Source organism: Scardinius erythrophthalmus (assembly GCF_964197995.2).
Source record: "Scardinius erythrophthalmus genome assembly, chromosome: 10".
NCBI lineage: Eukaryota > Metazoa > Chordata > Actinopteri > Cypriniformes > Leuciscidae > Scardinius > Scardinius erythrophthalmus.
The window spans coordinates 44,437,484-44,461,139 of NC_138230.1; the positions used below are offsets into that span (position 1 = coordinate 44,437,484).

Here is a 23,656-nt window from a genome sequence, read left to right on the forward strand (position 1 = left end):
TATTGTGTGTTTATTTCATATCTGGATGAGTGTGTGTTGCCTGCAGTGCGAGTGTGTGATGCGAGTTCTCAGTTTGAGCACAAGAGGGCAGTAGTTTGATATTTTCACGACACACACAAGCTTCCAGTGCACACACACACACACACACACACATACAAGAGTTTAAGAATAACATAACAAATATAGAAGTATCTAGACACAGTTAGGTTTAGTCATTATATACATTTAAAGATTATGAACATTTTTACAGTATTATGAGTAATATTTATTAAATATCAACTGAGTTTTAAAACTCAGTTAATCTTGATTATCCGGTTATTTTATTGTATAAAAATAAAATAAAAAAAGTGCAACTACTACTGGAGTTCTGGACATTATGAGATTTGTAATCAGTAGTATTTTACACAAATTAACATATTTTCAAGATATTGGTATTTTTATTTAGTGCATGTGGGTTCAAATACTGTGGATAAAAGCGTCTGTTGAATAAAGGTAAATGTTGAAATGTGTGTCACCTTAAAGGCCTGTAAACAAGCAAGAATTATTTCTGTTCAGTTTAAATCTGTTAAAAAACAACAACAAAAAAACAGACGTTTTAATGCAGGAAGATATTTTGTTTTCCAAATATATCTAGCTCAAAGGTACGGAAAGATATGTTAATGGCACGGTAAGGAATCATTAAAGAGAAATGAAGGCATTATTATTATTCCATGCTCGAAAATCAGTGTAAAGACACTATGCTGCATTAAAGCCAGACTGAATTAGCATCAGAGTATACCGTTTTGATTTCTGTGTTCGTGCATTTATGCTTCTTATAAGCAGCCTAAATGCCGCCTCAGAAGCGTCACTGTTCCACCTTTACCGTGTAAATTAGATTATTTTATTATGTTACGAATCTCATCTCTAACCAACATTGTTATGAACTCTCTCTCTCTTTAAAAAAAAAAAAAAAAACACTTTGGTAAATAGTTTGTTAACCTTAGGTCTCGTGTGTTTGACCGCGAGAGCACCGCTGGCCAGATGTGCGCCTGTTTACTTTAAATATAGCTCGTGCTGAGGCACCCCGAGTCTCTCAGCCAATCACGAGCGCCGGGGGGCGGGGTCGACTGGAATGTTGTGGATGCGAGAAAATGAACAATGTAGCCCCATAAACTGATGCTGTATCGGGGAATATCAATGCGCATGAAGCCATGGACACAAACCCACAGCGCGAGATGCTTGATTTGGGGATTCGGTGCGATTGAACAGGATTTGTGGAGAAACACTGAGCGTCTGCTGAAGTTCAGGGTGAGGCACTGTCTGTTATACACAATATAACTGCGTTGCATTGTGCATCTGCATCGCATTAATGCTTATGATTTCATGCGATTTTTAATCATCAATATCACGCTATTCCGGGGAACTTCAATGTTTGCGGCCGCGCGCACTGAATCCACCCCAAGGGCACTGCGACTATTGTTTCCTTGTCATATTTCATACACAAGGCATCGAAAGCTCCCATCCACCAGCTCGCTAAAATATGAACGTGTCTGCTGGCGTTTCAGTGCGTAATAATGACTACATACAGTCTCATTCATCCACATGATCTGACGCGCAATCAAGGTAAGAAACCCCAAATTATTATCGCGGAGCAACGCCTCTTGGAAGCGATAACGCAAACAAACCAGCCTCGGGATAATTGTAGCCCGAATGGGATATTAATATTTGCTCAGATATGCTTCTGTATCATTAAAGAGAGGGAGGAGGTGTGAGATTACGCGCGCGCGAGTCTCTCTGTAACTCAATCAGCTTGTTGAGCTGGGAAAGCGAGAAGACACGCGCTTCAGATACGATCGTGTGTGTGTGTGTGTGTGTGTGTGTGTGTGTGTGTGTGTGTGACAGACGGGGTTTGCGCTGCGGTTCAGGGCTGGTCTGTGTGGCACGAGGGTTTGTGCATCACGTAATAGTGTGCTGGTGACAAAAACACAGCCGTTTGACAGAGAGAAGAGAAGAGGAAGCATTTCGCATCGGGAGTGATGATGATGATGATGACTATGATGAAGCCATAACGAGGGGCCAACGTCATGATAACAGGTAACGCACTTAATCCGACCTTTGCGCGAGACATAAACCAAGAGAGTGCCGCGTATAAACAAGCAGAAATGAAGCAATGGTAAATATTGATTAAATTCAAACTGCGCAGACATTACCAATATTTAGCGATTTAAACTTTTAAATGTTATAATCTGAGTGAGAATAAAATGTTGAGTAGTGTTTTATATTTTTAAATATTTAAAAAGCATTAGGCCTATATTAAGTAAAATAATATCTGAATATAAAAAATACAAAACCGTATATTGCTTAATATAGGCTACTAATACTAAAAATACTTTTAAAAATACTTTATACATTACAAAAATACATTAAATTAAATCATCGGGCAGTCATTAATTCTTGACAGTTTAAATTCAGTAATGCTGTTATGATGAGATGCAGTGTGTGTGTTGAAGAGATGTAGTGTGTGTGTTGAAGAGATGTAGTGTGTGTTGAAGAGATGTAGTGTGTGTGTGTTGAAGAGATGTAGTGTGTGTGTTGAAGAGATGTAGTGTGTGTTGAAGAGATGTAGTGTGTGTGTTGAAGAGATGTAGTGTGTGTTGAAGAGATGTAGTGTGTGTGTTGAGGAGATGTTGAGGAGACAGACAGACAGATAGACAGATAGATAGATAGATAGATAGATAGATAGATAGATAGATAGATAGATAGATAGATAGACAGACAGATAGATAGATAGATAGACAATTTATTATAAAAGCATACATCTAGCTTACACATTTACCCAAATTATCATACGCCTTTTTAACCGAAGTTAATTTGGGTGTGTTTCTCCATCCCCAATGTCCCTGACGAGAGTGTTGCTCTCCTTGGCTGTGAACCGCTCCTGGCGCGCGCCTGGCAAATCCGCCGTTACAATAGGAATCCGATTTAGAAAAAGCGCGTCTGCTCTTAAAGGGAATGTGAGATGACGCTCTGATTGGTTTATTTCACGTTACGCCCAAACCACACCTATGAATAATGAAGCTACTTCAGACCAACCCATTTTAGATTTCGCCTGGCGCAAGAGTCATTTATCCCGCCGGGAAAATAGCAACAGCGCCAAGACCCGCCCACAAAGTTACTTGCGCTTTGCGCTTTGACACTTGCGTTTCAGATCGTTAAAATAGGGCCCATAGTGTGTATGTAGTGTGTGTCTTGAAGAGATGTAGTGTGTGTCTTGAAGAGATGTAGTGTCTGTGTTGAAGAGATTTACAGCATTTTTTTACAGTCTATGATTAGACCGTTTGTTTTTTTATTGGCCTGATTGGACAATTCTACCCCAACTCATCTAAAAAGTAGTGTCTGGAAATATTTTGGGTTCTACACAATAGATGGTAAAGTACCGTATTTTCCGGATTATATATCAAAATTAATTCATATTGACTGACATGAACCAATAGAAAACATTACCGATTACAGCCGCGAGAGTACATGCTGCTCCTGTAGCCTACCCCTGAAAAAATGAACTGAAAACAACAGAAAAACTGCAGAATACAGCAAATGCAACAAACAAAATGCAGCCAAAAAGAAAAAAAAATATCCATGTTTTCGGTGCTGATGCGGTGGTGACGCGTTCATGTAACATGTGAGGGTGGCGCTGCCAATAAAGCACCTAAAAGTTGTCACAAAGAGCCGGCAAAAGTAATGACTATGCATATGTCAAATATAGCAGAAGACATTTTTATTTTTTACTAATAAACTGGTGTTTTCTGTGTCAGTGTCGGCTGCAAAGATGAAGTTGACGATGCTGACACGCGATCTTCGCAGTAGTGAACGCGCCAGAAAGAAATGCACATTTCATACGGATTACACAAGCAGAGAGCAGTCTATTTTCTTTCGTTTTGAATTGTTCTGTTTAAAAGTAGACATTTCAAGCTGTCTATAGATATATTTATCAGCTCTGTGAGGCAAGTAGGCTACCTTATACGCTGAGTTTCGGTTCATTTATGAGACCAGCTCCAGTTCATGTGCCCGCACCTGCGTGTCGTGATTAAATATTTTCTACTATATTTACTTATTTATTAAATCCAGGCACTTGGTTGATGAAACACTGATTAAAATTAAGATACAATTAATACAAAACGAAAATAAATTTAAAGACAGGCTTTGTGCTTTCTGTTTGAGGTCTCTGTGAAAGTTTTAAAGCAGTCTTTTAGTGCCGCTTTCAAAACGCTCATGTCCGTAATGTTTTTTTTTTTTTTTGTAAAATTAATTTCTAAATAAATGTGACTTATAGTCCAGTGCGACTTATATATGTTTTTTTCCTCTTCATGACGCATTTTTTGACTGATGTGACTTATACTCTGGAGCGACTTATAGTCCGGAAAATATGGTAACCGTTAAAGATTACATTTACATTTACATTTATGCATTTGGCAGACACTTTTATCCAAAGCGACTTACATTGCATTCAAGGTACACATTTTATATTTTGTCAGTTCTTGCTTTCCCTGGGAATCGAACCCATGACTTTGGCGTTGCTAGCGCCAACGCTCTACTTTTTGAGCTACAGGAAAGCCTCAAAGATAAGATAGTTTGCCGAATTTGTCACGTTACCATCCAAATGTATGCTCGTAGATATTCAATATACATTGCTTTATATTTGATAACCGTTCAAATTAGATTTTTCTCAAAAGAGACAGCCCTAGTGTGTGTGTTGAAGAGATGAAGTGTGTGTTGAAGAGATGTAGTGTGTATGTAGTGTGTGTTGAAGAGATGAAGTGTGTGTTGAAGAGATGAAGTGTGTATGTAGTGTGTGTTGAAGAGATGTAGTGTGTGTGTTGAAGAGATGTAGTGTGTGTTGAAGAGATGTAGTGTGTATGTAGTGTGTGTTGAAGATTTGTAGTGTGTTTGTTGAAGAAATGTAGTGTGTGTGTGTTGAAGAGATGTAGTGTGTGTGTTGAAGAGATGTAGTGTGTGTGTTGAAGATTTGTAGTGTGTTTGTTGAAGAGATGTAGTGTGTGTGTTGAAGAGATGTAGTGTGTGTGTGTGTGTGTGTGTGTGTGTGTGTGTGTGTGTGTGTGTGTGTGTGTGTGTGTGTGTGTGTTGAAGACATGTAGTGTGTGTGTTGAAGAGATGAAGTGTGTGTTGAGATGTAGTGTGTGTTGAAGAGATGAATTGTGTGTGTTGAAGATATGTAGTGTGTGTATGTTGAAGATATGTAGTGTGTGTGTGTGTTGAAAAGATGTAGTTTGTGTTGAAGAGATGAATTGTGTGTTGAAGAGATGTAGTGTGTATGTAGTGTGTGTGTTGAAGAGATGTAGTGTGTATGTAGTGTGTGTGTTGAAGAGATGTAGTGTGTGTTGAAAAGATGAATTGTGTGCGTTGAAGAGATGTAGTGTGTGTTGAAGAGATGTAGAGTGTGTTGAAGAGATGTAGTGTGTGTTGAAGAGATGTAGTGTGTGTTGAAGAGATGTAGTGTGTGTTGAAGAAATGTAGTGTGTGTTGAAGAGATGTAGTGTGTGTTGAAGAGATGTAGTGTGTGTTGAAGAGATGTAGTGTGTATGTAGTGTGTGTGTTGAAGAGATGTAGTGTTTGTGTTGAAGAAATGTAGTGTGTGTGTTGAAGAGATGTAGTGTGTGTGTTGAAGAGATGTAGTGTGTGTGTTGAAGAGATGAATTGTGTGTGTTGAAGAGATGAATTGTGTGTGTTGAAGAGATGTAGTGTGTGTGTTGAAGAGATGTAGTGTGTATGTTGAAGAGATGTAGTGTGTTGAAGGAATGTAGTGTGTATGTTGAAGAGATGTAGTGTGTTGAAGGAATGTAGTGTGTGTTGAAGAGATGTAGTGTGTGTGTTGAAGAGATGTAGTGTGTGTGTTGAAGAGATGTAGTGTGTGTGTTGAAGAGATGAATTGTGTGTGTTGAAGAGATGTAGTGTGTGTGTTGAAGAGATGTAGTGTGTATGTTGAAGAGATGTAGTGTGTATGTTGAAGAGATGTAGTGTGTGTGTTGAAGGAATGTAGTGTGTGTTGAAGAGATGAAGTGTGTGTTGAAGAGATGTAGTGTGTATGTAGTGTGTGTGTGTGTTGAAGAAGTGTAGTGTGTATGTAGTGTGTGTGTTGAAGAGATGTAGTGTGTTGAAGGAATGTAGTGTGTGTTGAAGAGATGAAGTGTGTGTTGAAGAGATGTAGTGTGTGTGTGTTGAAGAAGTGTAGTTTGTATGTAGTGTGTGTGTTGAAGAGATGTAGTGTGTGTGTAGTGTGTATGTAATGTGTGTTGAAGAGATGTAGTGTGTATGTAGTGTGTGTGTGTAGTGTGTGTGTTGAAGAGATGTAGTGTGTGTGTAGTGTGTGTGTTGAAGAAATGTAGTGTGTATGTTGAAGAGATGTAGTGTGTGTGTTGAAGAAATGTAGTGTGTATGTTGAAGAGATGTAGTGTGTGTGTTGAAGAGATGTAGTGTGTATGTAGTGTGTTGAAGAGATGTAGTGTGTGTGTAGTGTGTTGAAGAGATGTAGTGTGTGTGCAGTGTGTATGTAGTGTGTGTTGAAGAGATGTAGTGTGTGTGTAGTGTGTATGTAGTGTGTGTTGAAGAGATGTAGTGTGTGTAGTGTGTATGTAGTGTGTGTTGAAGAGATGTAGTGTGTGTGTAGTGTGTATGTAGTGTGTGTTGAAGAGATGTAGTGTGTGTAGTGTGTATGTAGTGTGTGTTGAAGAGATGTAGTGTGTGTGTAGTGTGTATGTAGTGTATGTTGAAGAGATGTAGTGTGTGTGTTGAAGAGATGTAGTTTGTGTGTTGAAGAGATGTAGTGTGTATGTAGTGTGTTGAAGAGATGTAGTGTGTGTGTAGTGTGTTGAAGAGATGTAGTGCAGTGTGTATGTAGTGGGTGTTGAAGAGATGTAGTGTGTGTGTAGTGTGTATGTAGTGTGTGTTGAAGAGATGTAGTGTGTGTGTAGTGTGTGTAGAAGGCAGTGGATCAGGTGTTCGGTGTGTCCGCTGATATCACAGGTGTATATCAGGATCATCACAGCATTTTAATTCTCTCTTTAATTAGATCCCAGGATACCGAGAAGTGCTTAAGATTCAGGAGCGCGCCGAAAGCTGGGAGGGGTTTGTGGAAGACGAGTTTCTGAGAGGTTAATCTGCTAAACAGATTTCTCGTTTCGTGTCGTTTTGAGTGTCATGTGACATGAATGCAGCGTCAATCCCTGCAGGCAAAACGGGAATAACGTCTGGAATCTCGGCTCTTTTGACAGGCTCTATTATGAGTCGGATAACATAATGTATAGAAAGAAAGGAGGAGCGTGAGAATGAATAGCGTTTTTCAGTTTGACATTTAAAGCTCATTCGGTTATGATAACCTCAGATTGTCCCAGCCTTTCCAGTTTGTCGGGATAATTAGCCCTCGTGGCGTGTGTGCGACAAGCATATTGTTTAGACATAATTAATCAAGCCTGCTGGTAATTATTGTTGTCCATAAATTAACACATGAAGCACGCAGCGGGTGTTCAGAAACATGCAGCCATCATCATCACCATCATCATAATAAGCACCTTTACACAGCAACCCAAACAACTTCTCAATCTGCCAATCCTGGCTTTACGCGAGAGATTAGCGCAGAACATCATGTCAGATTTTTCTTAAACATCCTCGGCTCTGAAATTACACTGACTCTGTTGATCCGGGTCTGTGTTTTCTCCCAAGCCAGAGCCGACGGCCCATCAGTCTCAGTCGACCTGTAATGACAGAGTTTCAGGTTTAATTTTAACTCCGGCTCTCCCACCTCACCGCATCGTTTGTGTTTCTCCAGCATCAGCTGCCGCTAACATTATTTTTACACGCTGCAATTCAGGGCAGCTGAAGCTATAAAAAAGAGAAGAGGTCTGCCATAACCAGTCGATAACACCAGTGACACTGGCCTAGTGCTGCCATAACCAGTCGATAACACCAGTGACATTGGCCTAGGTCTGCCATAACCAGTCGATAACACCAGTGACACTGGCTTAGGGCTGCTATAACCAGTCGATAACACCAGTGACACTGGCCTAGTGCTGCCATAACCAGTCGATAACACCAGTGACACTGGCCTAGTGCTGCCATAACCAGTCGATAACACCAGTGACACTGGCCTAGTGCTGCCATAACCAGTCGATAACACCAGTGACACTGGCCTAGGGCTGCTATAACCAGTCGATAACACCAGTGACACTGGCCTAGTGCTGCCATAACCAGTCGATAACACCAGTGACACTGGCCTAGTGCTGCCATAACCAGTCGATAACACCAGTGACACTGGCCTAGGGCTGCCATAACCAGTCGATAACACCAGTGACACTGGCCTAGGGCTGCTATAACCAGTCGATAACACCAGTGACACTGGCCTAGGGCTGCTATAACCAGTCGATAACACCAGTGACACTGGCCTAGTGCTGCTATAACCAGTCGATAACACCAGTGACACTGGCCTAGTGCTGCCATAACCAGTCGATAACACCAGTGACACTGGCCTAGTGCTGCCATAACCAGTCGATAACACCAGTGACACTGGCCTAGTGCTGCCATAACCAGTCGATAACACCAGTGACACTGGCCTAGTGCTGCCATAACCAGTCGATAACACCAGTGACACTGGCCTAGTGCTGCCATAACCAGTCGATAACACCAGTGACACTGGCCTAGTGCTGCCATAACCAGTCGATAACACCAGTGACACTGGCCTAGTGCTGCCATAACCAGTCGATAACACCAGTGACACTGGCCTAGTGCTGCCATAACCAGTCGATAACACCAGTGACACTGGCCTAGGTCTGCCATAACCAGTCGATAATACCAGTGACACTGGCTTAGGGCTGCCATAACCAGTCGATAACACCAGTGACACTGGCCTAGTGCTGCCATAACCAGTCGATAACACCAGTGACACTGGCCTAGTGCTGCCATAACCAGTCGATAACACCAGTGACACTGGCCTAGGGCTGCCATAACCAGTCGATAACACCAGTGACACTGGCCTAGTGCTGCCATAACCAGTCGATAACACCAGTGACACTGGCCTAGGGCTGCTATAACCAGTCGATAACACCAGTGACACAGGCCTAGTGCTGCTATAACCAGTCGATAACACCAGTGACACTGGCCTAGTGCTGCCATAACCAGTCGATAACACCAGTGACACTGGCCTAGTGCTGCCATAACCAGTCGATAACACCAGTGACACTGGCCTAGTGCTGCCATAACCAGTCGATAACACCAGTGACACTGGCCTAGTGCTGCCATAACCAGTCGATAACACCAGTGACACTGGCCTAGTGCTGCCATAACCAGTCGATAACACCAGTGACACTGGCCTAGGGCTGCTATAACCAGTCGATAACACCAGTGACACTGGCCTAGGGCTGCTATAACCAGTCGATAACACCAGTGACACTGGCCTAGGGCTGCCATAACCAGTCGATAACACCAGTGACACTGGCCTAGTGCTGCTATAACCAGTCGATAACACCAGTGACACTGGCCTAGTGCTGCCATAACCAGTCGATAACACCAGTGACACTGGCCCAGTGCTGCCATAACCAGTCGATAACACCAGTGACACTGGCCTAGTGCTGCCATAACCAGTCGATAACACCAGTGACACTGGCCTAGTGCTGCCATAACCAGTCGATAACACCAGTGACACTGGCCTAGTGCTGCCATAACCAGTCGATAACACCAGTGACACTGGCCTAGTGCTGCCATAACCAGTCGATAACACCAGTGACACTGGCCTAGGTCTGCCATAACCAGTCGATAACACCAGTGACACTGGCTTAGGGCTGCTATAACCAGTCGATAACACCAGTGACACTGGCCTAGTGCTGCCATAACCAGTCGATAACACCAGTGACACTGGCCTAGTGCTGCCATAACCAGTCGATAACACCAGTGACACTGGCCTAGTGCTGCCATAACCAGTCGATAACACCAGTGACACTGGCCTAGGTCTGCCATAACCAGTCGATAATACCAGTGACACTGGCTTAGGGCTGCCATAACCAGTCGATAACACCAGTGACACTGGCCTAGTGCTGCCATAACCAGTCGATAACACCAGTGACACTGGCCTAGTGCTGCCATAACCAGTCGATAACACCAGTGACACTGGCCTAGGGCTGCCATAACCAGTCGATAACACCAGTGACACTGGCCTAGTGCTGCTATAACCAGTCGATAACACCAGTGACACTGGCCTAGTGCTGCTATAACCAGTCGATAACACCAGTGACACTGGCCTAGTGCTGCTATAACCAGTCGATAACACCAGTGACATTGGCCTAGGTCTGCCATAACCAGTCGATAACACCAGTGACACTGGCTTAGGGCTGCTATAACCAGTCGATAACACCAGTGACACTGGCCTAGTGCTGCCATAACCAGTCGATAACACCAGTGACACTGGCCTAGTGCTGCCATAACCAGTCGATAACACCAGTGACACTGGCCTAGTGCTGCCATAACCAGTCGATAACACCAGTGACACTGGCCTAGGGCTGCTATAACCAGTCGATAACACCAGTGACACTGGCCTAGTGCTGCCATAACCAGTCGATAACACCAGTGACACTGGCCTAGTGCTGCCATAACCAGTCGATAACACCAGTGACACTGGCCTAGGGCTGCCATAACCAGTCGATAACACCAGTGACACTGGCCTAGGGCTGCTATAACCAGTCGATAACACCAGTGACACTGGCCTAGGGCTGCTATAACCAGTCGATAACACCAGTGACACTGGCCTAGTGCTGCTATAACCAGTCGATAACACCAGTGACACTGGCCTAGTGCTGCCATAACCAGTCGATAACACCAGTGACACTGGCCTAGTGCTGCCATAACCAGTCGATAACACCAGTGACACTGGCCTAGTGCTGCCATAACCAGTCGATAACACCAGTGACACTGGCCTAGGTCTGCCATAACCAGTCGCTAACACCAGTGACACTGGCTTAGGGCTGCTATAACCAGTCGATAACACCAGTGACACTGGCCTAGTGCTGCCATAACCAGTCGATAACACCAGTGACACTGGCCTAGTGCTGCCATAACCAGTCGATAACACCAGTGACACTGGCCTAGTGCTGCCATAACCAGTCGATAACACCAGTGACACTGGCCTAGGTCTGCCATAACCAGTCGATAATACCAGTGACACTGGCTTAGGGCTGCCATAACCAGTCGATAACACCAGTGACACTGGCCTAGTGCTGCCATAACCAGTCGATAACACCAGTGACACTGGCCTAGTGCTGCCATAACCAGTCGATAACACCAGTGACACTGGCCTAGGGCTGCCATAACCAGTCGATAACACCAGTGACACTGGCCTAGTGCTGCTATAACCAGTCGATAACACCAGTGACACTGGCCTAGTGCTGCTATAACCAGTCGATAACACCAGTGACACTGGCCTAGTGCTGCTATAACCAGTCGATAACACCAGTGACACTGGCCTAGGGCTGCTATAACCAGTCGATAACACCAGTGACACTGGCCTAGGGCTGCTATAACCAGTCGATAACACCAGTGACACTGGCCTAGGGCTGCTATAACCAGTCGATAACACCAGTGACACTGGCCTAGGGCTGCCATAACCAGTCGATAACACCAGTGACACTGGCCCAGTGCTGCCATAACCAGTCGATAACACCAGTGACACTGGCCCAGTGCTGCCATAACCAGTCGATAACACCAGTGACACTGGCCTAGTGCTGCCATAACCAGTCGATAACACCAGTGACACTGGCCTAGTGCTGCCATAACCAGTCGATAACACCAGTGACACTGGCCTAGGGCTGCCATAACCAGTCGATAACACCAGTGACACTGGCCTAGTGCTGCTATAACCAGTCTATAACACCAGTGACACTGGCCTAGGGCTGCTATAACCAGTCGATAACACCAGTGACACTGGCCTAGTGCTGCTATAACCAGTCGATAACACCAGTGACACTGGCCTAGTGCTGCTATAACCAGTCGATAACACCAGTGACACTGGCCTAGTGCTGCTATAACCAGTCGATAACACCAGTGACACTGGCCTAGTGCTGCCATAACCAGTCGATAACACCAGTGACACTGGCCTAGTGCTGCTATAACCAGTCGATAACACCAGTGACACTGGCCTAGGGCTGCTATAACCAGTCGATAACACCAGTGACACTGGCCTAGGGCTGCTATAACCAGTCGATAACACCAGTGACACTGGCCTAGTGCTGCCATAACCAGTCGATAACACCAGTGACACTGGCCTAGTGCTGCTATAACCAGTCGATAACACCAGTGACACTGGCCTAGTGCTGCTATAACCAGTCGATAACACCAGTGACACTGGCCTAGTGCTGCCATAACCAGTCGATAACACCAGTGACACTGGCCTAGTGCTGCTATAACCAGTCGATAACACCAGTGACACTGGCCTAGTGCTGCCATAACCAGTCGATAACACCAGTGACACTGGCCCAGTGCTGCCATAACCAGTCGATAACACCAGTGACACTGGCCTAGTGCTGCCATAACCAGTCGATAACACCAGTGACACTGGCCTAGTGCTGCCATAACCAGTCGATAACACCAGTGACACTGGCCTAGTGCTGCCATAACCAGTCGATAACACCAGTGACACTGGCCTAGGGCTGCTTTAACCAGTCGATAACACCAGTGACACTGGCCTAGGGCTGCTTTAACCAGTCGATAACACCAGTGACACTGGCCTAGGGCTGCTATAACCAGTCGATAACACCAGTGACACTGGCCTAGTGCTGCCATAACCAGTCGATAACACCAGTGACACTGGCCTAGTGCTGCCATAACCAGTCGATAACACCAGTGACACTGGCCTAGTGCTGCCATAACCAGTCGATAACACCAGTGACACTGGCCTAGTGCTGCCATAACCAGTCGATAACACCAGTGACACTGGCCTAGGGCTGCCATAACCAGTCGATAACACCAGTGACACTGGCCTAGGGCTGCCATAACCAGTCGATAACACCAGTGACACTGGCCTAGGGCTGCTATAACCAGTCGATAACACCAGTGACACTGGCCTAGGGCTGCTATAACCAGTCGATAACACCAGTGACACTGGCCTAGTGCTGCCATAACCAGTCGATAACACCAGTGACACTGGCCCAGTGCTGCCATAACCAGTCGATAACACCAGTGACACTGGCCCAGTGCTGCCATAACCAGTCGATAACACCAGTGACACTGGCCTAGTGCTGCCATAACCAGTCGATAACACCAGTGACACTGGCCTAGGGCTGCCATAACCAGTCGATAACACCAGTGACACTGGCCTAGGGCTGCTATAACCAGTCGATAACACCAGTGACACTGGCCTAGGGCTGCTATAACCAGTCGATAACACCAGTGACACTGGCCTAGGGCTGCTATAACCAGTCGATAACACCAGTGACACTGGCCTAGTGCTGCCATAACCAGTCGATAACACCAGTGACACTGGCCTAGTGCTGCCATAACCAGTCGATAACACCAGTGACACTGGCCTAGTGCTGCCATAACCAGTCGATAACACCAGTGACACTGGCCTAGTGCTGCCATAACCAGTCGATAACACCAGTGACACTGGCCTAGTGCTGCCATAACCAGTCGATAACACCAGTGACACTGGCCCAGTTCTGCCATAACCAGTCGATAACACCAGTGACACTGGCCTAGGGCTGCCATAACCAGTCGATAACACCAGTGACACTGGCCTAGGGCTGCCATAACCAGTCGATAACACCAGTGACACTGGCCTAGTGCTGCCATAACCAGTCGATAACACCAGTGACACTGGCCTAGTGCTGCTATAACCAGTCGATAACACCAGTGACACTGGCCTAGTGCTGCCATAACCAGTCGATAACACCAGTGACACTGGCCTAGTGCTGCCATAACCAGTCGATAACACCAGTGACACTGGCCTAGGGCTGCCATAACCAGTCGATAACACCAGTGACACTGGCCTAGGTCTGCCATAACCAGTCGATAACACCAGTGACACTGGCCTAGGGCTGCTATAACCAGTCGATAACACCAGTGACACTGGCCTAGGGCTGCTATAACCAGTCGATAACACCAGTGACACTGGCCTAGTGCTGCTATAACCAGTCGATAACACCAGTGACACTGGCCTAGTGCTGCCATAACCAGTCGATAACACCAGTGACACTGGCCTAGTGCTGCTATAACCAGTCGATAACACCAGTGACACTGGCCTAGTGCTGCTATAACCAGTCGATAACACCAGTGACACTGGCCTAGGGCTGCTATAACCAGTCGATAACACCAGTGACACTGGCCTAGGGCTGCTATAACCAGTCGATAACACCAGTGACACTGGCCTAGGGCTGCTATAACCAGTCGATAACACCAGTGACACTGGCCTAGTGCTGCTATAACCAGTCGATAACACCAGTGACACTGGCCTAGGGCTGCTATAACCAGTCGATAACACCAGTGACACTGGCCCAGTGCTGCATCATGCAAGGGAAACGTATGGAAGCTTGTTTCCGCCACAGAGTGAAAAATAAAAAAGGTAATTGCGACTTTTTAATCTCACAATTCTGACTTTTTATCTCAGAATTACGTGATATAAAGTCGCAATTGCGAGAAATATACTTGAAATTTCTTTTAAAAACTTTTTTTCTCAGAATTGCATGTTTATATCTCGCAATTCTGACTTTATAATACGCAATTCTGACTTTATAATACGCAGTTGGGAGATATAAAGTCAGAATTGCGAGATATAAAGTCGCAATTGCGTGTTGTAAAGTCAGAATTGTGAGATATAAACTATTCTGAGGTTAAAAAAATAAAAATGTTTCCTTAGAATTGGACTTTATATCTCACAATTGTGAGTTTATATCTCACATTTCTGAGAAAAGATGTCAGAGTTGCGAGAAAAAAACTTGCAATTATGTGTTATAAAGTCAGAATTGCGTGATATAAAGTCGCAACTGTGAGAAAAAAGTCAGAATTCTGACTTTATAAGAAGCAATTGCAACTTTATTTCACGCAATTGTGACTTTATATCTCACAATTCTGACTTTATATCTCGCAATTGTGACTATTTCACGCAATTTTGACTATAACACATATTTGTGACTATTTCACGCAATTGCGACTTTATATCACGCAATTCTGACTTTATATCTCACAATTCTGACTTTATATCTCGCAATTCTGACTATTTCACGCAATTGTGACTTTATAACACATAATTGTGACTTTATTTCACGCAATTGCGACTTTATTTCACACAATTCTGACTTTATATCTCGCAATTCTGACTTTATATCTCGCAATTCTGACTTTATAACACGCAATTCTGACTTTATATCTCGCAATTCTGACTTTATAACACGCAATTGCGACTTTATTATTATTATTTTTTTTTTCAAATAAAGTCAGAATTGTGAGATGTAAACTCGCAATGATCTTTTAAAATGTTTTATTCTGTGGCGGAAACAAGCTTCCATAGAAACGTCTTAACTGGAGTGTTAATGAGCAAAAATCTTAACACTAAATCGCCTAACAAAGACGTTCCCTTCACATAGTGTCCTGTATGTCTAAAATAAATAAATATAAATAATAAATAATACTAAATAAACTATGTGTGCTGTTCCGGCATAAAAAAAAGAAAGAAAAGTTTGGAGTTTAATTAGAATTGTTTTAAGTTATTATTTATTTGGACAATTACAGTAAAAACTGAATTTAAAATAACCGTTTCCTATTTAAATATTTTCATGATACTTCGGAAATCATTCTAATATGCAGATTTTTCTGCTCAAGAAACATTTCTGATTATTATCAATGTTGAAAACCGTTGTGCTGCTGCTTCATATTTTTGTGGAAACTGTCATACATTTTTGATAAATACAAAATTTGATGCATAGAAAGTTCAAAGGAACAACGCTTTATTTGAAACAATTGTTTCATAACAATGTAAAAGTCTTGAAATGGCACATAGTGCACTATAAAGGGGACAGGGAACGATTCAGACAGTGTAAATATGCTTTCCATTGGGTCGAATGAATGCTCCAGTCCAGAGACACGACACACAGAATCATATCAATATATCATATCAATCATATGATCGAGTCGCTAAAGACCAGAAAACATATCAGATCCATCTGAATTCTGCACAGAATGAGGAGGAGATTAGGAAGAAACTGCGGCTTTCCCGAGATCAACGGCTCTGGCCGAGCTGTGATATAAACAAACGCTATTGGCTATTTCAAAAAAGGGGAGGAGCTGTTCGATATGCCCCGCCCTGTCTTCCTATTTCAGTGGAAATTACATCAACACATTGAATAATGCTGCGCGATTCAAGGCATGAACTCATTTCCACTTAATATGCAGAGACAACTTTTTTTTAGGTCGATTTTCCCAAAAATTGCAGTTTGCATAACTTGTGTGAGAAACTCGAACAGGAGTGTGTTTCCCGATGCAAACCATGGCCGGAAGTTCCGTCGTTACTAACACAATTAAATGCACCTTGCGACCATAGCTGGCGAACGATGCTCTTGGAGACACGGCAACATTTGGGGACGGAACTGACCAATGGCAGATAGCGGAGCGTTTGAGAACCGGTTCAGCGTTATTTAGTGCAGAAAGCCACACTTCTGACCTTTCAAAGCAACAGAATATGCAAATATAAACAGTGCAGTTTGGATGTGTAAGGATGGCATGTTCTCCAAGCAGGATTTTTGAGCTCAGTTCTGATTTATTCGCTGTAGAGGGAGATAAGCTCCACGTCCAGCTGTCACACACTCGTCATGTGAGACACCGACACACGCGGCGTACAACTGCTCCATCACCTGCTCGCTGTCCTTCTGCACACACACACCGCCAACAGTTGAGGAGACTCTCGCCTAGTTTCCCCGAGTGGAACACACTCATTCTGAGAAAGCTAATGAAGTGTCCAGAAGACAGATCACTGAAAGTTTGGAAGACTGTGTTCACTTATTCAGCTGTTTTCTGTCGGGTGATTGAGCAATGTGCCATCGCATCTCGATCTCATTACACGCCTCCGGCCCGTTTCTGAATCCTAAACCCGCTGTGATGTACGGGACAAGTGTCGCAGACTTACAGTGAGCTGATGGATGAGGAAGATAAAGAGAGAGAGAACAGTTCCTTCTGTCAGCAGATGCAGGATTTGGGAATGAGGAAAAACAGACAGTTGCATTAAAAAAATAAAATAAAAAAAATAATTTATTTGAACATTATATGGAGACAAAATGAGTTGCAAAGAAGAGAATACACTCTAAAAAACACTGGGTTGTTTTAATCCAACTATGGGTTTGGGAATGAGGAAACCCATAGTTGGGTTGAAACAACCCAGCATTTTTTTAGAGTGTATTTTCTTCTTTGCAAATCATTTTGTCTCCATATAATGTTCAAATAATATGATTTGGGAATGAGGAAAAAACAGTTGCATTAAAAAAAATCATTTATTTGAACATTATATGTTGCAAAGAAGAAAATACACTCTAAAAAACTCTGGGTGGTTTCAACCCAACTATGGGTCAAATATGGACAAACCCAGCCGTTGGGTTACATTTTTAAATTACATTTTTAACGGACTGATTGGGTTTGTCCATATCTGACCCAAAATTGGGTTAAGGCAACCCAGCATTGTTACTGCAAAACACAGATGTATTTAACTGCAAAAAATATATATTTTTACTTTGCAATTACTACATTTTTTATTTTTAATCTGCATTTCAGTTCGCTGTCTTTATCTAGTGTTTCACTGCGTGCCGTTGTTGTTTTGTGGGGGTGAAAGTAGAGGAACTTTTGCAGCTATATGCTTCAATATGAGTTATCATTTTGACATTTCATTAAATTTTTCATGTGCAGCAGGAAGACAGTTATTCTATTGCTGTCGGTGGATCTTGGCGGAGCGACCTGAGCTTTCTCTTGGAGGTGTATTAGTCCTCGGTGTAATACAAATAATACAAAGAATTATATATATAGGCTACTGTATAATTTAATATAATTCAACATATATTATATATAATTGAATATGTATTATATAATTTATGCAATTTTATAGGAAAATTAACATCTTCAAACCTTTATTCAAATATAAAAAAAACGTTGTTAAAGACTTTGTAAGCATATTGTGAAGTTGTGCTTGTTTTATTTGTGATATTAATAATGCAGTGAAATCGCGAATTGTGCGACATTATTTTTGTCTAGGGTGTCATACAAAGAAATGATGAACACATGCAAAAACAAGAGAACCAATGAAATATTAATAACTGAATATGTTGTAGTCAATTTATGCTTTTTCCTGTCAGCTTTTTTTTTTTTCTATGCATTTTGTTTTGCATAGTAAAATAAAACATGTCGCTGTAGTTTGCCTTTACTGCCAAATAATTTTAGCATTTTATTTCTCCCTCATATTCAAAATATTTGAAATATATACAAAAAAACCCTCATATTTTGATGGTTTATTTGAACTTGTAGCGTCATTAAAAACAAATATCCCCTTCTGACATCATAATATATATATATATATATATATATATATATATATATATATATATATATATATATATATATATATATATATATATATATATATATTGGCTATATATTGATCCTGATGCAAATGAAAATCTAAACTGCAGTTCCAGTTCATTTTCGAGATTAGTTCAATTTGAGATTAACTTCACCTGTGAGGCATAAAGAGCCAAACGAAAGGCAAGAAGGGAAATCAATGTCCTAACTGAGGGATTCATGCATTAATAATGAGCAGCTTGTAATGAAAATCCTGCGCATCTGTTTCCTGATAAATATGTGCTTGGCCTGCAGTGTTTCTGAGGAGAGCTTTCCCGTGAAAACACAGGTCTTCGTGATCACACTCGCTCACTGCGTTTAACATCATATTCTCCATGTCACATATTAGTAATGCATCTCCATAAGCGCGCATGCAGAACACACACAGGCCCTTTATACACTTCAGAGCTTTAGATTAGTTTGCGCTCGGTCAGACTGCGTAAAGAGATAAGAGAGAAACTCTAGAGGAATTCAGCAGAGGTAGAGAAGAGCAGGTGAGACCTGAAAGCTGTCTTTGTGTGTATGCTGGCAGTCGAAACACTGAGCTTCTCACACACACACACACACACACACACACACACACACACACACACACACACACACACACACACACACACACACACACACACACAGGTACACACAGACAAACACCTCCCCTTCAAAACCACTGCGTGCTTCTCGGCAAAGCAAACAAACTAGCCGTTCAGAAGCTCAGTCTCGCTTTCGCTCTCCGTTCAGGGTTACTAAAGCTGCATTATTTTTCACTTCTTCATGTGGAGATGCCATCAAACCACTGCAAACACTGCAGCAGTGTGTGTGTGTGTGTGTGTGTGTGTGTGTGTGTGTGTGTGTGTGTGTGTGTGTGTGTGTGTGTGTGTGTGTGTGAAAACAGCACAACCGACTCACACCACAAGACTAAATTCAGCCGTTTTAAATCAAGCATGGCCTCATAAAGTCTGATGATGAGACGCTTGATAACTTTTATAGCTTTTGTTAACTTCTCCCGTTAAAGCTGTGAACTGGCCTTTTGTGTACAATAGTGGAGGAGACATTTGTTTTTAATGACCCGACAAGTATGATTAAACCATCAAAATATGAGGAAAATCATTATGTATTTTAAATATGAGGGAAGAACAAAACACGGCATTTGGTTAAGGTGTTTATCTGACAGAATGATTATTACAGCTACAGGTGTTATTTTACTTTACATTGAAAAACAACAAGCATACATCGACTGCAACATAATCAGTTATTAATATTTCATTGGTTCTCTTGTTTTGCATGTGTTCATAATTTCTTTGTATGAGAGCCTGGACAAAAATTATGTTGCACAATTTGGCATGTTCATCACAAATACAAGCACAATTACGCAATATGCTTTCAAAATCTGTAACAAATTGCGTCATTATCATTCAGTATTTCACTTTAGTGTGTAATTCAATAAAATTCCTACATTTTTAAGTTTTCGTATAGTTAACTTTAAATTTCGGAGCTTTTTTTAATGACTTTTTAACGATTTGCATTATTTGTTATCTTTTGTCAAATCAATTTAGATAATTACTGTGGTTCAGATTACATAATATTTTGAGTTTCCATTGGTTAAATCAATCTCCTTCATTGCATTAACTAAAAAAAAATGTATATTTCAATGAACTCAACATTAAGGCAACCAGGTAACTTACTTTAAAGTTAAACCAACAATATTTCTTTTACATTTTGTCAGTTTTTAACGGATGTATGTAATCTCTCCTCAAGATAACGCAATATCAAAACAGTTTTTGCTCATTTTGAACATTGTGTTCCCATTTAAACATTATTTTATAAAATGCTTTGTTTTTCTTTAAAATGCCACTTATTGAATACTTTGTCATGTAATGCAATGATGCACATTTTATTGCCTTAATTGCATGCAAGTATTTACTGTTCTGGTAGTCCTGAACGTATTCAGACGCCTTCAACATTCCTCACATTATCACAGTTTATTCGCTATAGTTTAGAAAATGGTAATAAAATATGAGCAGAACTCAGTTGATATTTGACTGGTTTTGTCCGTCCTTCTGTTAGACTGTCTCACACATGAATTATGTTGAATATCTGTCAGCTGTTAAATTTAACTACACAATTAGATAATACCAGTTTAGCTCAACCAATCACCAAGCAATGCTTCATTGTGTTCAGTCTGTGTGTAAAAAGAGCATTAGCAATTAAAGACAACACACTTCAGCAAAACATGATCAGCTCAAAGTGACCCAATCATTTTTGCTCCCAAATTTGTATAAATTTAACGGTGTATGAATAATTTTTGGGTATAATATGTCACAGTTTACTTTATTTTGCTCTCCTCACTTACAGAAATGAACTATAGTGTCCTGCACACACTAGTGAAAAAATAAAAAATTATATCTGTGTCTGAATCATTTTTGGTTTGACTGTATGTCCTTTCATACTTCACCGCGCTGCCATCCGTGATGCATTGCTCGCTCTAACGTTCTCGTGTGTTTGACTCTGTCGGGTGTGTGTGGATATAAACGAACAGAAGGCTGTGTACTGAAGTGTGCTCTCGATTCTCCGCAGAGGGGATTCACTGAGCCATGCGGAGAGAAGGACCACTGAGAGAGAAGACACTTCCAGCGGACGCGGTGAACACACTGTAAAACATTTTTGTTGGTTTAACTTAAAAAAGTAAGTAACCTGGTTGTCTTAAGTTCATTGAAATTAAAAAATTTAGTTAAAGGTGCAGTGTGTAATATTTAGGAGGATCTATTGACAGAAATGTAATATCATATTCATAACTGTGTTTTCAGTGGTGTATAAAGACCTTACATAATGAAGCGTTATGTGTTTATTAGCTTAGAATGAGGCATTTCTGTCTTCACACACCGCGGGTCCGCTTACATCGACATGTTTCTACGGTGGCCCTGAGCGGACAAAGGCGTTTCCTCACTATGTTGTTGTTCATGATAAGAAGCGAGCTAAAGTCAGCAAATAAAACACTGACACAATGATGAACAGGTAACAATAATATTTGTTATAACACATTTTTTTACTGAATAATTAAGTAAACCTAATTTCTTAATTGATCTTTGTAAAGAAACCTCATTGCTTAACTGGCTACTCTCTGCTGTCTCAGACGACGACATCACTTCCTGTCGCCCACCATAACTTCTGTTAGGTGCAATTCACAACCTCACCACTAGATGCCGCTAAAAATGACACACTGCACCTTTAAAGCAATGTAAAAACATATGTTGTAATAACTTATTGATCATATTTTTTTACAGTGAACAGAGGCTAGAGGTTAGCATTGATGGACAGGTGGAGATCGGAGCAATGCTGGAGCTTCGGCCCCTGTTGTCCCGCTCGTCTCGGTCCCGCTGACGATCCCGGATCGGCTCCGGCGCTCCGAGGCTGAGAGACTCATGCAGGCCCGGAAGAAGTACGTGCTTCTGGGCTTGTGCTCGTTCTGCTGGCTCCTGCTGTATTACCTACAGGACCGGCTCCTGGGTTTCCTCGCGTATAGGAGAGGAGAGGGTGCGCGGCCGTGGCCCGACTGGCTAGATCGGGATCTTCTCCCGGGATTCGCCGAACACACCGAGCTGTTAAATGACGGAGGACCGGAAGACTCGCCTCGGCAGCGACGGCAAGCGTGGACTGGGATCTACAAGGACAGTCGGTGCAGGATGGAAACATGCTTCGATTTCGCGCGATGTCAAGCCCTAAGCGCCTTTCGGGTCTATATCTATCCGCCGGAGAAGAGCGAACGAGTGTCGGAAAGCTATCGGAAAATCCTCACCTCGGTGGCGGAGTCACGTTACTACACGTCGGATCCCCGGGAAGCGTGTCTATTCGTGTTGGGAATCGATACGCTTGATCGGGATCAGCTATCGACACAGTTCGTTCCCAACGTAGACGAACGGATTCGTGGATATCCGCTCTGGAACGACGGGAGGAATCATGTCATCTTTAACCTTTATTCTGGAACTTGGCCGAATTACACCGAGGATCTGGGATTTAACATGGGACAGGCTATCTTAGCAAAAGCAAGCTTGAATACGGAGCACTTCCGACCGGGATTTGACGTGTCAATCCCGTTGTTTTCTAAAGAACACCCTCAGAAGGGCGGCGAGCGCGGATGGCTAGTGCGCAACACCGTCCCGCCGCGCCGGAAGTACTTGTTGATGTTTAAAGGGAAACGTTACTTGACGGGCATCGGATCGGACACTCGTAACGCTCTGCATCACATCCACAACGGGAAGGACATCGTGTCCCTCACCACGTGTCGCCATGGGAAGGACTGGGAGAAGCACAAGGACGCGCGGTGTGACCGGGATAACCGGGAGTATGAGAGGTGAGTGTCTGGTTTCTGTGAGTCAGTGTTGAACACGAGACGCTGCTATCGGTTACTGATGTAACAGAGTCAGGAGTGAATAACGCTCAACATGTATCAAGTGTTCTCTTGGGATCATGTCATACATCATACATGTGTTTAAACCAAGCGGCAACCTTCCTGTCTCTCTCTCGTATCCAACACTGAAGTGATTGAACTGGAATTCATCGACTGGCCACTAGAGGCCGGCTGCAGAAGAGAGTCAATCCCATAGACCCCCATGTTAAAATGGCCAACTTTACAGAAGAAAAAAACATGTTTACAGTCTGGTGCAAAACGTGGTTTTGGTCTATATCGCTAATTTTGCACTTCATGACGACTGTGGGGGAGGGGTGAATATTTTTACAAATCATCCGTTTAAATTATATTGAGCCTTAAAGTTCTGCGGTGTGGCCACTTGGGTGACCGCTGGATTGCCGCTGATGTCACTGCTAGCCGTTTGTCTGCTGTCTGTCAGCGTCAGTTCACCTCAGCTAATCCGCCTCGCTGCACATTTTCGTTATCCAGGGGGGACGCGCTGCCAAGATGGCGACGGCCGGCTCCGCCCACTTTGGGCTTCAAAAATGCTCTTCAGAAACACTAGGGGTGACGTCACGCACACTTCGTCCATGTTTTTTTTTACAGTCTATGGTTTAAAGAGACTTTGAC

The 23,656-nt window shown here is 42.8% G+C and overlaps 1 protein-coding gene across 3 annotated transcripts in view; it reads left to right on the forward strand.

The window, feature by feature from the left end:
• Positions 1-1,084: 1,084 nt before the first annotated feature.
• The window catches only part of ext1c (exostoses (multiple) 1c), a 104,244-nt gene continuing 81,672 nt past the window's right edge, over positions 1,085-23,656 (forward strand). Inside the window, exons 1-3 of one of the 3 annotated variants that reach the window (XM_081377058.1) lie at positions 1,085-1,287; positions 21,196-21,303; positions 21,903-22,969. In XM_081377058.1, the coding sequence (XP_081233184.1) occupies positions 22,041-22,969 (929 nt within the window). In that variant the 5' untranslated portion in view covers positions 1,085-1,287; positions 21,196-21,303; positions 21,903-22,040. Of the gene's footprint in view, positions 1,288-1,665; positions 2,074-21,195; positions 21,304-21,902; positions 22,970-23,656 lie in introns of those variants that run through there. The other 2 variants (XM_081377057.1, XM_081377059.1) reach the window with 2 other exon arrangements.